The sequence below is a fragment of the Trachinotus anak genome, unplaced genomic scaffold (genome assembly GCF_046630095.1).
Source record: "Trachinotus anak isolate AG129_WGS33_773 ecotype Australia unplaced genomic scaffold, CSIRO_AGI_Tana_v1 ptg000001l, whole genome shotgun sequence".
Lineage (NCBI taxonomy): Eukaryota > Metazoa > Chordata > Actinopteri > Carangiformes > Carangidae > Trachinotus > Trachinotus anak.
Window position 1 is genome coordinate 2,878,246 of NW_027273852.1, and position 17,631 is coordinate 2,895,876.

The window sequence follows — 17,631 nt, forward strand, 5'->3', positions numbered from 1 at the left end:
AGAAATTATTCTAGGCAAACAGGCTAAATATATCACAACCCCAGTTTGTGGTTTGGGCTGATAAGAAGGGTGAATTTCAGGTTTCCATTATTTCCATTTCTCTCAGATCAATGAGCCCTTTAATCTTCAAGTCTGACCCAACGCACACCATCTAAAAATACACCGATGCTTCCATTCAGCTCCCAGTTCCAACATTTTTATGACTTACTGAGCGTGTCGTCGGAGGCTCCAGACAAGAGCTGATAAAAGACGTGGAAGTTCCTCTCTCCTCTTGGCTGTTTCACCACACGTGACTTCTCCAGCAGATCTAAAACAGCAAAAGGACAACAAAAGGAAACAATGACACATGATGACAAAAAGTCATTTCCCAACAACAGTCTTCAGAGGAAATGTTTCTGCAGTGGTTCACAGACGTGTCCTGCAGTTGTAAATATGGCGCTGACCTGTAAGTATTAAGGATGGGCAGGCTGCATCTATATGGAGCTCAAATGGGTTTCCAGTTCAGTGATGTGCTTAAGTTGCCAAGGTGACCAGACAAATGTTTTGTGTATAAACACTTCAGGAAGTGCACAGAGAAGAAACCACACGAGGATATCGAACGTCAGCCCTTTCTCCCGGGCTCCAGACCAAGTGCAACAGTACCTGATTAAAAGGAGACCCATCATCCCCTCACCGCATTAGACCGAGTATGATTTAATTAAAGACCGACTACAGAGCTCAGCAGCATCTGAGGCCGCTTGAGAGCCTCTTCACTGCCAGCCTGGCGGATAATAGCATTCAATTTGCCTGGTTAGAAAATACCTTATTTTAGGAGATTTTAGAGTTTATGTTATACTGAAGAAAAAAAAAAAATCCACATAAACTTCCTTTTTCATCCATGATCCCATTTCCAGCCAGCTGTCAATCTTCAGAGTCAGAGTTTGAGACTTCTCAAACTCTGACTCACTAGTTGGTGGGTGCTGAGAGGACAGAAGTGCTGCACCAAGTATCTAACTGGAGAGCCCTACACAGAGACCTGGGGCTGTCAGGAGTGAGCAGTGGATCAGGCTTAATGTGAATCTGTGACACCCACTAGCCATGAATCACATAAGTGGCTCTATAAGAGCAAGCACATCAATAATACAGCATCCATGACTGAGCGGCTGGCAGCAGCAATACAGAGCTATGACCAAAGACACAGGGAAGGCAGAAAAAATACAACTGAAGAACCATCTCCTTAATCCCACTTTTTTTTAACCTTTATGTAGATAGATTGATGCCATTCTGTAAGGAACACAAGGAGAAGGCATTACAGAGCCTAGGATTACTCTCATCATAAAGGGACTGAAGTGACCTTACACCTTGTATCCAGCCGAATCATTCATTAATCCCGCGTTTGCTTTTAAAGACCACAGCTTCCCATTTTCATCCGGAACAGCATTTATTGCCTACTCTGGTCTCTCTGCTTTAGATAAACAAACACTCATTAAAGTGTCAACACGAGGACAACATCCTGTTATGTTCTGACTTCAGGCTTCAGTCAAAAATGTCTTTGCACTCTATAACTACCAGAGCTACTGAGAATCAGCTTTATAGTTATCTGTGTTCTGTAAGAGGGTCTGAGGGCTCCAGGGATGTACATCGAGGAGAGAATAATGAGCTTCCAGGCCTGCCCTGCAAGAACATCCTCATCCATCTGTCTAGCCAGCCAGCTCTGTCTGCAGCAGTCACATGTCACGGGTGCTTCTTCACAGACAGTCCCTTGTGTTGGGCTGACTCAGGCCAACAGACAGAGGTTCACTTGTGCCTTGGCCATCAGCTCCTCTCTTTGTTTCTGTGACCTCTGGCTGGGAAACCAGCACAGACAAAACAATGTGAACGCAGGCAAAGATCAAACCAAAACCAAAAAGAGAAAAGAGCAAATGGGAGAAAGTTGGTATGTGGAAAGGTGCCTTTCGTTCAGTCTGAGGATCTGAGATTGGTTTCAATTAAGCAAAAAGCTGTTCTACGGGGGTTTCCTAAAATGTGCAACTGTGCCTCATAAATTTGAAAATGTGAACAGCTTCTTAAACTACTGAAAATAAACAGTGGGAAAAAAAGGAAACTGAGAAGTTGCAACTGATGATATATCTGCAGTATAATCAAAATTGATCATACTGCAGATGCACACTCTCCTAAAGCCCCAGCCTTTACAGAGAGACCACTGGAGGAAGGATCCCTCCTCTTTAGCTCTTACTGAGAGTTCTTCCTTTTCTTGCCTGTTAGCAGGTGTTTCTAGGGGAAGTTCTTTATCTGAATCAAGGCTCTAGAGACAGAAGTGTCATATACTGTACAGATTATAAAGCCCTTTGAGGGAAAAAAAAAAATTAGGCTTCATAACTAAAATGAGCTTAACAACTAATTCAAACAGAGCCTAACAAGATAATGAAATTTATTGATATTTAAAGCGCATTAAGCTTCTTGCACATTCACTCCGCTAAATTGCTCTCATTGCACTGACTGACCATGTAGAATATATGATAAGCCAACCTCCGACTGGGATACTTTGACCCTGTTATGTTTAATTGAGTTAGTGTTGCTGGGAGACTGGGTTGATGACGGACAAGTCAAGAGGAAGAACAAATTTGAATGATATGATAACGACTAAGCGGGAAATATGTGATGTGCTCTAACCCTTCATAAACATTTCCATTTTTTTTCTTCCATTTTTTTTTTTTTATTTAAAGGGCATATTCATTGTAATACTACTCACAGTTGCTGATGACTCCACCCAGAGGATCTCCTTTGAAGTCAAACTCAATGTCCATGTACTTTCCCTGTGGATAAGAGCACAGTAGTTACAACTGAACCATTACTGTATATCACTCTGCATAGGTGTATGTAGCTGGAAGCTGGTTCATACATATATCAAAGACCATTACAATGAACTGTGTCTCAAACCCAGCTCATGAATTCTGTCCAGTTCACAGTGAGGATCTATGCACACGCCCATTCAAGTTACAACTATTGCCCCAGCTGCCAATCATAAACACGACTGCTATGAAATAACTGGCCTCTGCGGAGGGAAAGCCCCCACACTGCCAATTCCTTTCTACTGGAGGCCTAAAATAAACCATCCCAGACCCCCTCTCCTCCTTCTGTCTGAAACTTGGAAGTTAAAACAGAGAGTCCTGTGTGTTTGATTTTTTTTTCCTCCTCTGATGTATTAATAGCAGGCAGGTCCTCAGAACAGGCCGAGCTCAACTGGTGAGTGTGCTCCTGCCAAACTCAATAAGCCTGTTGCAAAATGAAGTGACAGTCTGATTCATAGTTTTCTGATAAACTGATGGAGCTCTGATGAACTGGTATCTGGTGGGGAGGCCTGAGGTCCTTGTCTAGAGGTTTATGCCAAGGTTACCTAAATATAAACAGATCAGGGGCATAATCCTTTATAATACTCCCTGTTACAAGTGCAGGTCCAAGCAGTGACATGTGTTTGAGTGCACCAGTGTAGGTAGAAGATTGAATATAGTGGGAAAGCTAGAATTGGGACAGGAAAAGTACATTGGCAGCTAGCCTGCTAGCCGCTACTGGCTGGAATAACCAGTTTCCATTATAGTGTAAAAAAAAAACAAAACAAAAAAACATCCTCAGTCTTGTGGTATTACATCATGGGTATACTGATATACTGGAGGTTCTTCAGATAAACTGACTCATTTTATGAAGAATTCACAGGTAAACAAACATTTCTGTTGAAAAACCTAACATCAACACAAGTGGTAGTGTGATAGGGGTGATCTGATGTAATGTCATGTAATAAGGGCTGAAACGAAAGAAAGCCGCTGCGGCTTTTGGGCCTCCATGAAAATACCGAGCCAGAAAGTGTGAGCACGCTCTGTTGGGAAAGCAAAACTAAAACACGCCCGTCTCTCCTCATACTGCCACTGCCTGGAAATAACTCGTTTTCTGGATTTGCGTCTGTCTATACAAAGTGCGACGTAGACACTGAATCATTCTTGTGATGACAACTCTGTCTTAAATAGAGATTAGCATTAGATTCCTTCAGTTTCCTCATACCCAAACCGCTGCAGGTCATGAGAGCAATCTGTCAAATTTGAAACAAGTGCAATTTTTTTTTTACTGAGAAATGAGCTGAAATAATTAAAAAAAACTGTGTGGAACTGTGTGAAAGTTTGCAAGAGATGAACTAACAGTCTGCACTGGTGTTTATCACACAGTCATGTTGTTGATGAACAGGAGTGTAGGTCAAAGGCCTTGTCCCACTGCTGTAGCTGAGGCTGTGCGAGAGCTGGCATACTGTACAGATCCACGCACTAACATGCATCATTTATCAAGGACATGTGTCTGCAGGAAAAATTGACCTTGGCATCTTGTGAGCTTAAAACCAGTTTATATGTATAAACAGATTTAGACTTTTGCTTGGACCATCAAGCCATTAAAAAAAAAAAAAAAAACATAATGAGACGAAATATAGATAGGGAGAAAAAAATCAGAGGAAAAGCCTGAATGAAAACATCCAAACTCTGCATATTAACCAGCAAATGAATCATCTAATCAAATAACAGTAGTATTGTAGAGGATACTTACAAATCTGGATGAGTTATCATTCCTCACTGTTTTGGCATTTCCAAATGCTGAAAAAGGAGGAAAATCATCAAAAGAGCACATTGTAAACAATGCATCACTTATAGAAATCCACCACATATAAAGTTTAGCCAATACACTGAAGACAGAGCAAAGCCTGTCTACAAATATCCCAAACTTTATTGATGATCCTTAACATTGTGCCCTCTCTCCAGCTAGCTGTCAATCATACAGGGGCTGGATGTCAAAGCCATTTGTACTGATGAAACCCCATAATTCTGTATGGATTAAGCAAAGCACCAGGGCTTTCCAGGCTTAGGAAGGGCTAAACCTTGCTGTCACGCCACATTCAAATCAAAGTGCTTCAATATGTGTCCATGCTCATAGATAAACAATAACAAACATGGTGTTCAAACACACTGTTGTGGGGTATGAATTTTTGTGCGTGACCACGGTAAATGACTCACAGGCACACGTGAATATGTACAGTAGGCCTTGTGTTAGGTGCATAAGAGAGCCTTTTAGAACCGTATTATCCAATCACGGGCACTTTTCATTTGCTTCTAACCACATTTCTACATTAAAATGCTATTAATGTGTCATGCATCAAAGCGCTATTAGCCTGACTGCTTAATTGCTGATAACAGCAGATTAATGTGTGTTTAAGTCTATGGTTAATGTGAATGTGTGGGCTGTTGGTCTGGCACGACGGCAGCTGGAGGGCAAGAAGACAGAGAATAAAAGAGCAAGAGGAAGATAAAAGGCACAAGGGGAAGAGGCACCCGAGCAAGGAATGAAAAGAAATAGAGGGTGACAAAGACTGAAACCAATAAAGCTATTGAAAGAAAGCGAAGCGGAGAATCAAAGAGAGCAAGCATGACACAGATACACTGTGTGTAGCAGAATAAGGGTGCTCCCCTCGCCCTCCTTCCTAGCATTAGGGCAATTAGATCGGCAGGAGTTAAACTCTTGCAGATGTGCAGGGGTCCTACAGCGGCCCAACCCGGGCATAGAGCTTCATCTCTCATGGGCATTTCCTGTCCAATGCCCCCAATTAAAATACAGCTGTTCCTGTGCCACCAATGAAATGTGGGAATGAGACGGCGTGTGTGTGTGTATCTGTGTGTGTGTGTGTGTGAGTGTGTATGTGTTGTACAGGGAGTTAGCTAAGAAAATTTTGTGCTACACAGTATCTTGAACTCCTCAAGTTTTTTTTTTTTTTTGCTGATCAGTTCCTAAAAGATTTGCTTTGCAGTGTACTGGATTATTGTGTTGGAGAGCTACTTATCAGGAGTTTCACAGTGATTAAATGTATTCAGAAGACATGCAAAAATATCAAAGATTATCACAAAACTTAAAAAGAAGGCTCCTTTTCTCAGCTGCTTTTTGGTGGAGCCTTTGATTTGGAACAGTCGTAACCACTCGTTAACTCAAATTCAATCTCCAAACATGAACTTCAGACAATCCAACCCCCTGAATTGTGGTGCAGCTTGAGTGTGCATGGCGCTTCACTCACCCTCCAGCACGGGATTGGACTGCAGCAGCTGTTCCTTGACCTTATTCACCTCCTGGCCCTTCCCACACACCGCTGCCACATATGACATCACCAGCTTACTGGCCTCTGGAACACACACACACACACACACACATATATATAAATATTAGGTTAAAGCCTTTGCTAGACATGACTGAGGAGCAAGTGCAACATGCCCACCCACACCCCGTAAAATCCCCCTTACATCATCCCCCTTGACACTCATCGGGACAGGGCGTGATCATTCATCAGTCTGGGGTACAGAGCAGAGGAGGAGGCCCTGTGTTAGAGAAATGCCTCTGTTTAACTTGATGATGACCGTTGTTGCATCATCTTGTCATCATTCAAACTACTGACTTCACTGGGAACAAAGGGGATGCACTGGAGAAACTTTATTCGGGTCTACAGAGATGATCCCTGTTTATCCACTTCTCTTGTCAGAAGCTGATCTGAGATGTCCTGAGAGAGAGAGAGTGTGCTGTGACTGAGGCATGTTCCCAAAAATAATTTTCTGCATGAGGAACGTGACACGGGGCTCAAAAGGCATCTTGTACTTGTCTGGGACAAGTGACATCCTTTTAGGATGACTGCTGGCATCAGAATCATCTCTCCCGTCCAGTGAAATGACAGCGATCCAGAACTGATGATGTGTGTGGTGTGCCAAGCGAGGATAGAAAAGAGCTTGACAGTAGCTGCTGGTGTAGACTGCTGATGAGCCTGGCACACAAACACCTCCAAACACTGCTCATACATTTCGCTAAGGTAGAGGAAGTTGAGCAGAGAGATGAGGAGTCGCTCCTTCACCGTAACGAGGTATACACTGCCTCATCTTCAGATTTTTATCTCGCAGCATAGAAAAATAAACTTAAAAAAAATAAACACCAGTCATCTCTCTCAATAAAACCATGTTATGTCTCCTGTATGCTACGCTGGCATCTGATAATGTTTTGTCACAGCTCCTCACTCCTACAGAAGCCACAGCGAGACAGAGGCACAAGAAAACCCACAGCCAGACGGGAGTGTGAATGGCTCATATCGATGGGGAGGGCACGATTTTGATGGCCTTATTCCACTACGAAGCTTGGGGCCAATAAAATTATTGAAATCCTAATTTATCTCCTACACTTGGCTGAGCAGCTACTTGGAGAGGGGTGTTTAATATCCACAAGAGATAGCAAACACTCAAATAAAGGCTCGCCTATCATGCAAAAAAGTGATCCGTCACACTGTACTGCACTATTTATTGCTCTGTCCCAGGTCTGTTTTATTGTTATTATTATTATCATGAATAACTGACAGTCTTACATGGTGTTGACAGTGGCTTTTGTTAAAATGATCGGGTGGCTTCACGGCTCTGGATGTTTGTAGTCAAAGTGCTACAGAGTGAAGTGCTGTTGTTGAATCTGAGCTGCAGCCTGAGATCAAGGTACCAACAGTCCAAAACCACTGGCAGCTTGAAAACAGAGTCACATTATCAATGCAGGCTATGGATAAGGGATCAGTGCTGTAGCACATCTGTCACTCAGTCCTACCATCGTCTCATGAGTAGCAATTTAAAATTAAGTTCATTATGTTGGGAGGGAGTTTTATCTATGAATCAACATTTTCCTGGCTTCAATATTATGATAGCGCAATACCATCACTTGTCATTTCCTCATAAGATAGTTAAGTGCAGATAGTTAAGATATCATGGATCAGTTCTGGTGTCTGCAGGACTGACAAGTGAGGCTTCACCAATATTTAAAACATAAATACCTGAACATTTGAGAACATATGACAAGCATAAGTTTGAAGTTTTAGTAAATATTCCAACATAGATAATGCTGTGGCAGTTTCTGTTGATATAATTATTTTCCCATATTGCCTAACCTCTCATTAAAGCCACATGGAGAGTTTTAATTTGAACCAAATGGAAACTGTGATTACGAATCACTCCCACACTAGAGTCAAACACACGCAAGTCTAATGTGGCAGATTACAATTTGCTGAGTTTGAAGTTGACAGTGAAATCCCCACCAACACTAAGCCAAGGCACTAGTGCAGCTGGGAAAAATAAAGGAAAGGGAGCAATTCATTCAAGAAGATTTACAATTCTAAGTATGAATGTATATCTGTGTCTCTACAGTACAGGAAGATATTTTATGAGCACAGTGGGGCTACTCTCCCCACACTCTGTGCTGTGCCAACTCAATATGGCTTTTACCTGTGATACAGCACTGCCAGCAGAGACCAGGAAATTCCATTCCTCTTGGATTTCTGTAAGGTATGTGAAAATGCTCCAGAACATTGCCAAACTATTATGAAAACCAACAGAAATAAAAGCCTTGCGGGTGTAAACACAGCTGCCTCAAACATAGGCTCCATTTAGCATTTTGAAGTTTCCCTACGGATAAGTGTAGATGTTGACTGTAGGCAGGGAGTGTCATCAAACCGGGACACCATCTGTCTGCTACTGGTCTACTTTGATTTGTCTACCTCCATCACTTTACATGCACTCCATGTACAGGTCGTCACACAGTTTCTGTCACGTTTCATGTCCTACCATGATGTTCTCAAAACAAAACTGCATCGAGCTCCCCTTTAAGCTAGATCTGATATAAATCTGCACTGTGGCTTTATACATAACAACCCTTATCTGACAGTGGCCTTTAGAAATATGTTTTGACTACACTTTGAACAAAGCACAACAAACAAGGAGAGCTGAGCAGACAAAACGGTTCATTTCAAACCCCGCCTCCCCGGGATCTACTGGTTAACTACTGAGTGACTTCTTCATTAAGACACTGCTTTTGATTATTTAAGTGTGTGTTTTGAACTTTTCACGTTCATGCTTGGAACAGATGTGTTACTGATACTGTTATTATATTATATATACTATGTATATACCACCGTTACTCACTAGTCTTAATGCATGTTTGTACCAAGGAGATCCCATGTACGAATGTGGAAAGCTGTGTATGCGAAACAGGGTGATGCTGGACCAGACACTGCCATTTGAATTTATCCTGTGATGAAAAAAAAACAAACAAACATTTGGACACTTACCGGTTTTCCCAGCCCCACTCTCCCCTGTGATGAGGATGCACTGGTCCTTGTCCTGGTCCCTCAGTGAACGGTAGGCTTCATCTGCCAAAGCATAGCTGGAAGACAAAAGGCGCAATGGTGTGAGCTCTCACATCACAATCACTTGGCCCTCAGTTTGCATAACACACTTCAAACGTTCTCTAGCATATCTTGGGGGGGGGGGGTACTGGGGTGAAATAAGTTCAGAGAAATGGTATACCTTTGTGTTGGCCAACATGGCATCTACCCTAATCAACAGCATGTGGCTTCATTGGAAATTAGGCCGCATCTGTCAGGCAGCCACAGGACTGGAATGATTTAGCTTTATTTAGCAACACTGGCTGGTTTGTGTTTGGGATTTGGCTTCGATAGCTGACCATTTCCTGCTCCTGATTCCTAAACTTAACTACTGCACTAATGTTCTTCCTTAAATACAAAAAAGAGCAGTTTATATGCTTAGAAGCCAGTGGTTGCACATGTAAACTGATTGTTTTAACTGTCCCGTAATCAACTTTCTGGATTTTTCCTGTTACTAGAAAAATATTTAATTGGAAATTAAATCTAGTGTAATCATACCCTGGCAGCTGTGCGAATAATGCAATTAGTCAATGGCAATGTAAAAAAACAAACAAAAAAAAACCTTGGAGGATTACTGAATGATAAAAGGGGAGTGTCTATTATAGCATGAAGCCTATTGTCACACATTCCAGGACAGCCGCTACAAAAGGAAAGTAGGACTGATTATTGCAGTTTCACCCCCCACTGAATTCCTGAACAATATATCATTTGTTCTCTTTATGCAGACAATCCCTTATGATGGTTTGAAAGTAGGGTGTGGATGGTGTGAGGGCCATATCACAATGACAACTTTTTATCTTGTGTGGCACAGTCGTCTGTAATTTCAATGTGACACGCCCACAAAAGAAGAAACACCAAAGGGTGAGGCTGCAGCAATAGCTTTTTACAGCTTCTCTTTGGCAAGCAAACAGTCATGCATGGTGCTGCAGGAACGTGTTCCAACTTTCTCCTCCAGCAGGACACGAGACTGCAAATTAGCCCGTTAGGTCTCCCAGTACCCCCGTACTTTGGCTTTCATTACTCTGGAATTTTTTCCAAAGCCACGTCTGGTAATAGCTGTGATTGTGGGGGGAAATGTTGCATGTAGCGTCTCCCTTTTTGCCTTAAGACACACTCAAAATATCTTAGCTGTTCAGAAGTTTGGTGAGTTAGTTTGAGACAAGGTACAGTGGATGTGGAATACTGTATCAACCAAGACCTCCATGATGAACTCTTGGAATCTGTCTGCACTGGTGGACCATTAGAGGAGGGATGGTAAACTGGGGCTTAAGGTCAGCTAGCTGGTCAGAAAATGTCATTTCAAGCTCTTATCAAAAGGATGGATCCACCCTTCTGAGCAAGACGATGAATCCCTAGCAGCTCTACAGGTGTGTTAGGTAATAACTCAACTCAATGCCCATAGCTTTGAACACATCATTGGCTTAATGTCCCACTTAAATATCAAGCTAAGATCAATATCTTTAAGTCTTACATTTCACATTGAGTAGAGAGTAAATACAGCTGGAGGTAACTATGGAGGAATGCATCTAAATAGTCTCTCCCCAGTGTCCAATTTGGCCCAAGTCCCCCAGGTCTGAGTGATATCATTAATCAAGTATTTATATGCCCTATGTTTAGTGGACATGAATGCAGGGAGGAATGTCTGACATTCACAGATGCTGGTAAGGATTTCCATTCAGCTCTACCAATGGGCTGTGAAGCTTGGTCTGGACAGCGGTATGTAACTGAGCATGGTTGGTAAGATCCCATTTACTTGCAAGACAAAGTTGTTGTAAGATTCAAGCACATCAAAATATAGTGTGGCAACAACAAGCAGGACTTGTTAGACAGGTTTCAAAGTGTCTTCTAAGAGAGATCATTTCTTTACCATCCACTCCAACTTCCATAAATACACCAAGACATGGAAAAAGAAACTAATGTCTATAAATATCTAAATCTAATTTCGAGTACAGCAACAAATGAATTAGTGGAGTCAGTGCGGTGGGAGTATATAATCACACGCTGAACTAACACTGACCTCCAATTTGAAAAGAAGCTGATTGCTTGTAAGAAGCCAGGACAGAGAGAGGGCAGAGATGGACAGCCAGATGAATGCATTCCAGGCCACAACACAAAGCTAAAGCTCAGGCGGGCTAATGGACCTCAGGGTTCTGCACCATCACACATCGTTTTGGACCGGAGCCCATGCAGCCCCACCATCAGTACTCTGCCTCGTCAGCCCCCAGCGTGAACCTTCCACCAACAAACCCTGAAGTGAAGGGGTACACTAATGCAGCAATTCACTCTGTCAACGTGCCTTTGAGTCAAGCTGGTTTAAACATTTAAAGGTATTCTTATATAGAGAGAATACGTAAATGAATATATAAAGCAAAACAAATCAATAATGCAAATGCGTACTGCATGTAAATAATGTATTTCGAACACTGATAAACAATAGGTAAAAAAGTAAACAATGCCCCAGCAAGTTGCACGGCTGAGGACTGCTACCCAATGTTAACGTTCATGTCAACAATGAGGTTTCAAAATGTAAAATAAATAAATAAATCAAACTCTTTGCAAATGTTTATAAGGAAAGAAATGCATTCAACATGTTTATTGGGCCTCAGGGAAACACACAATGAGTTCTGCTGAGAAACGCAGAATATAAAAATAGTGTTTATTAAAAAACTTTACAAGAAACCTTTTAATGTAAAACTTTTTTTCCCCCTCTGTCCAACAAAGCATAAGCTTCTCACTCATTCCCCACCATGAAAATCTCTGATCGCTGCCCAGCCCTCGCCCTCTCCTCTACACCACTTTTGTATAGATGAGACTCACCACAGGACATTACGTCACTGCTGAAAGGGGCAGCACAGCGCAGCAGATGTCTGCTTTGTGAAAACACTCCTGTTGCCTGACCTGATCCTGACAATGAGCACACCATCACACAATTGTCTCGCCCCCGGAGGAGGCCGACATGGGGACTGTACCAGGAGAAGGCGAGGGGTGGAAAAATCGGAGTGGGACGTTCTTCTCCCAATGAGACACACACACACGCAGAGCTGGTCATATGAATATGAATAGCCATCGCATAATCACTATATGAATGGAGGTCAGCAGAAACAAGAGGCCACACCCAAAACTGAGCGAGCGCAGATGATATCCATATGTTTAAATCTTAAAATTAAAAAGAAAAAAGAACCAAGCCACATACACGAGCGACTGATCTGTATTTTTACTTCAACTGTGGACACAGAGACGCAAGAAAAACAAGGCAGAATTAGAAATAACCTACACCCCTGTGGCTACAGAATTATGCTATCATTAGGACCATGAAAGCAGCGTGAACACCGACTGAATAAACCACTTGACGAATGTGGTCGAGTCAAACAGATGAAGAAGCACCAAGGTCACCATCAAAGGCAGAGGAAGCAGTGAATGAGGCATCAAAATCCCAAGGGCCTCCCTGATCAGCATGTAGTGCTGGGTGTGTGGGGGTTAGGCTGGGATAAGGCCTGGGACCATAAGTACTGCTTGGCACCTCCCCTTCACATCTGCCTGCAGGCTGTAATTTGGACTTGCACGTGGCAGCGGTGAACACAAAGCCGCACTGGCATGAGGTAAGCAGCAGAAAATAGTCTAGTCAGTTCTTTTTACTACCAACCCCTGGTAATTGGGGCACAGGAGGGGATGATGTGTGACCTGAATCTTAAAATGGTGGAGTGCTTTGAGGGCAGAGTCATCACACTTTAAAGTTGCGATTTGTAGATGGTAATGAAGCTGTAATGTATGGGCTGGGGCTCAGCCCACCCAGCTACTGGCAGATGACAGGCCTTTTTAAATGGATGTCCCCTGTTCACTACTATAATGCTACATTTGCTATGTTTCTGCCGTGTGTGCTTATGCATTGGGGGGTGGAGTGGGGGCAGTACAGTAGCCTGAGATCTCAGCTTGATCCGGCTCCTCTAAAGGCTACAGGAAATCCGCCTGGGTCTGATGAAACAACCAAGGAAGCAACTCTTTCCGTCTGCCTTCTGACCAGGTGGACGAGTGGGTGGCTGGTGCAAGAAACACATATACACACAAGTACAGTGGCACACATTCAGACACTTTCAGAGATTGATGGCAAACCTGCTGCGGTGGGTGGGCAGGGAGCGGATGCACACATACACACGAAAGACTTTGGTCCTGACAGATGTGGCCCATCTGTAGACTGGTTATGACAATGTGTTGCAGTAAAAACAGGTGGTAAGGAGAAGATCAGCACACAGGGCAACAGAGAGAGTCTTATGTCCAAAGGAGCATTCTCAATGTGCAGCTTCAAAGGTGCAATAAAGAATTCCTCTAAATCTCTAAATTAAAAGCTCAGTGTGAAGAGCTGCTGCCACACATCTCTAATTTATTCAACACTCACTAGAGGTTGTCTGGGACCTCTGTTAAATTACCCATTGATACTCCCCAACTCATACATCAAACTTTTTCTTTTTTTTTTTTTGGGACGGGGGTTCCAGGGCTTTAATTTACTTTACTGCACAGCAATTTAGTGTTCCTACAGCAGGGGAAAACACAGGTCCAAGTTGTTTGTGTGATCCTTGGAAAAGCAGGAAATAAGCATGCTGAGTAAGGTAGCAAAACATCCTCAGAGCCGTTCTCAAACAAAGACTCTTCAGAAGCTCTTTCAGCAGGTTTGTATGAATCCGTATGCAACAGATTTTTTTTTTTTTATTTATTTTAAAGAGACTGAATTATTAGGCATTAAAATGGGCTAAATGAGTTGACTGAATTGTCTGAGCCATGAGATTTCATACAATGATAAATGACAGACGCCATGGATGAAACCATACATCTGGTGCAGGCAGAACAACCTAGAGCTTAACGCTCTGAAGACAGTGGAAATGATAGTGGACTTCAGGAAGAGCCCAGCCCCACCCACCCCCATCTCCCTGTGTGACTCCCCCGTGGCTACCGTGGAGCATTTTCGCTTCTTGGGAACCACCATCACACAGGATCTCAAATGGGAGCTAAACATCAGCTCCCTCATCAAAAAAGCTCAGCAGAGGATGTATTTCCTGAGGCAATTGAAGAAGTTCAACCTGCCAAGGACTATGATGGTGAACTTCTACACCTCCATCATTGAGTCCATCCTCACCTCCTCCATCACCATCTGGTACGCTGCTGCCACGGAGAGGGACAATAACAGACTGCAGCGTATCATCCACTCTGCTGAGAAGGTGATTGGCTGCAATCTTCCGTCCCTCCAGGACCTGTACGCCTCAAGGACTCTGAGGCGTGCAGGGAAAATTGTAGCTGACTCCTCCCACCCTGGACACAAACTCTTTGAGACACTCCCCTCTGGCAGGAGGCTGCGGTCCTTCAGGACCAAAACCTCTCGCCACAAAAATAGCTTCTTCCCATCTGCTATTAGCCTCATCAACAAGGCTAGAGAGCCCCACTGTTGCTGATCAATTGCACCAATCACCAGAAAAAATTCCTTGTATGTGAAAACATACTTGGCAATAAAACTGATTCTGATTCTGATTCTGATCTTTGTGCCTTTGGCAACGAGATGTAGAAAAACACACTTAAGGAAAAAAACATACATAACCACATGTGCACAGCCACAGACAGGCTTATGGAAACAGAAGAGCAAGACGTCTTCTTATAGCTGCAAAAGCACTGGCTCTATCAGGTTTGAGGAGTTCCTCTCTTTATCCTGCTCTCCATGCCTCAGCCTTCCACTGTCTCAAAGAGGCGCATCCTAACACTGGAGTAAAACCAGGGAGGGCCGGTCCATAGGGCCAGAGGAGGCTCCTCCTCTATTTTTCAATGGCAAGAGGGAGATCCAAATATGAACTAAGAGTAGTTGGTTGAAATAAAGCATTACCAAATCTCAGTATCACTTATAAAATCATTTTTCTCTCTTCTTTGGAAAAAAAAAACCCATAATTAAAAAATTATTGAAATTCTGATTGAAGTGTTTCAGCAGCAACACCTGCAGGGCAGGTATGAAGGGAAAGGGTAGTCTGTGTGAACTGGAAGTGGAGGGAGAGGGCCCCCTACTCTCCTCCTTAGGGCATAAGCGGGATCTCTTATATTAATTTAATGCCAAATTTAGCGAGCTGCCAAAGACTCTGAAGAAGACTTTATTGTGGAGGACTTCATCTCCTGGTTTCCCCCTCAGGGCACAGCCATCATGAATTCTTTGCCATTTAACCTCACTGATAGATTCTCATTTCTAGCTTGAACTGTATGTGTGCCATGCATTTATTAACATCAGATTAATCTGTTTTGTTTAACATAAGAAATTAGACATATGCAGTCAGTTAGTGTAAAATATCATGATGCCATGAGTTGGTTTTCCTCCTGTCTGAGAGAATTTTTTGAGTCACCAGCTGCCACTGAGAACAACTGAACTGAAGCGAAACAAACTGCACTAGACTTGTATGACAATGTCTCCTTGAATGAGATTCTGATCAGTGACGCCATAAGAAGTTTTGATGTCTTTGACCTCGCTGCTATAGTAGATTGTGGATGATTGCTATTCTGTTTAACTCTATTCGCACAATAACAGTGTTAAAATTACATTAGGCTACATATGTTTGTGGATGACCTATGACCTATGAGAAAGGTGGATCAAATCTTATCTGCTATATGCATTGTGTTTGTTTTGTTTTGTTTTTTTAAATTAAAAAAAGTGTAATCTTTGAGGTTGACATAGGCATTGCAGTATGCCCTGTACATACACTCGCACACAAAGGCTTCACAGAAATAAACTGTTATGTCTAATTTGGTACAAGCATGTCTTCAAAGAAGCAAAGGCCTCAGGGTGAAGACGCGTGACCCACTGAGCCCATTCAGACAACAGACAGAGTCACTGTGGGTCTGACTGACACTGACACCTCCTCGTGCGCCACACCAGCAAAAACGAGGAAGCATGAGCGTTTTAAAGAGGAGGGAGTAAAGCTGTCAAAATGTTCTTTTCCCTGAGCCAAAACAAACAGTGCATCTCAATGAAATATTACAGATCAAAGGTAACAGAGAAATGGCACTGCCTCATACACGGTGGATTGCTGTAACACTTCTAAGCTGGTTGAATACAAGTGATTTTCAGAGCTGTGTGGTGCATCACCAATGATTACCTAAAGCATTGCATCTAGCTCAGATACAAGAGAGTTCAAAGGCTCTGACTTCTTGCAGCTGGATTAATGCAACAGCAAATCAAAGCACTGGCATCACAGCAGCATTTTGTAGCAGAGGCCAAATAAAGACCACCTCCAGAAAAAATGACTACGCTTTCATCATGGTGAAACATCAGCCTTGAGTGAAAAAAAATGTGATAATTTTTAACCTCATATATCAACTTTATCTCAAATATAAATTATCCTAGCTCCGATGGCTGGCAAATGACATTTCCATTAGCATGAGCAGTCTCTGTGTAATGCCAGCCTGACCCTGAGCCCCTTTGTCAGGCCCCTTGGGGGGCCTGGCAGAGAGAAATTTATCTACCCATGGCCAAATTTCCACAGCCAACGGAATCCTCAATCCACACAAATCACTTTCAAATCTGTTTGACAGCTTGTTTGATTTCATGCGACCGATCACATGCTGCCCCTCCATGACTGTAGACCAGCTGCAGGGCCAAAGCAGCAGCACGGTAATACAACGGCAGCACTCCATCAATTTCTATAAAGGATGACTTCAACTACAGTCCTGCTGTGAATAAAAATGGCACCGGCAAAGAAGTGTGTGAGTGCCTCTTTATGATTGCAACAAAAAAAAAATAAAAAAAATATCCTTTTATAGTTATAAGATAAGTTCCTATGGTGGAACAAACTTTTACACAGTTGATAGGAGTCTTATCTATTCGCCTCCACTTTCTCATAGGTACTTATGCAAGCTGTGGACACAGATAAAAAGCTCAATGCCCATTGTTCTGACTATAAATGGAACGTTTACAGCCATTTCTTTGGACAGTCACAGACAAAAGAAAGTCTATAAAATAAAATATTATGCTCACAGAGGCAAGAAATGACAGTTCAATGTTTAATCAGTCAGGTAGATGCATTATCACTGAAACAAAGAAGGAATGCATAACCGTGCTCTATAAATGATTGCCACTGGGCTTGGTAATTTCAGATACTGCTACCAAACGCTTTGCACAATGAGAAGTTCAATACACACAAATGACACAACTATTAAAGTAGAAATAAGCCAAGCATAAATAGTAATGGTGATTTTATTTAGTACAAACTAACCTTTTTCTAAAGTAGTATCAGGGCCCTCTATTAGCAACTTTAAGCTTGTATTATAATAAATGCAGCACTGTCATGAACATGTGTTCATTTTGCCCTTTATTCACCCTATGGAGAGGAAAAGATTATTACCAAAATACTATGAAAAATACTATGGAAAGA

The 17,631-nt window shown here is 42.5% G+C and overlaps 1 protein-coding gene across 3 annotated transcripts in view; it reads right to left on the reverse strand.

Annotated features, from left to right (window-relative positions):
• Window positions 1–17,631, reverse strand: part of myo1b (myosin IB) — a 59,057-nt gene that overhangs the window by 21,898 nt on the left and 19,528 nt on the right. For all 3 annotated transcript variants that reach the window (XM_071492959.1, XM_071493146.1, XM_071493055.1), the window contains exons 4-8: window positions 9,143–9,237; window positions 6,080–6,184; window positions 4,567–4,613; window positions 2,732–2,795; window positions 209–307 (exon numbers count right to left, since the gene is read on the reverse strand). In XM_071492959.1, coding sequence (XP_071349060.1) covers window positions 209–307; window positions 2,732–2,795; window positions 4,567–4,613; window positions 6,080–6,184; window positions 9,143–9,237 — 410 coding nt within the window. The remainder of the gene's footprint in view (window positions 1–208; window positions 308–2,731; window positions 2,796–4,566; window positions 4,614–6,079; window positions 6,185–9,142; window positions 9,238–17,631) is intronic.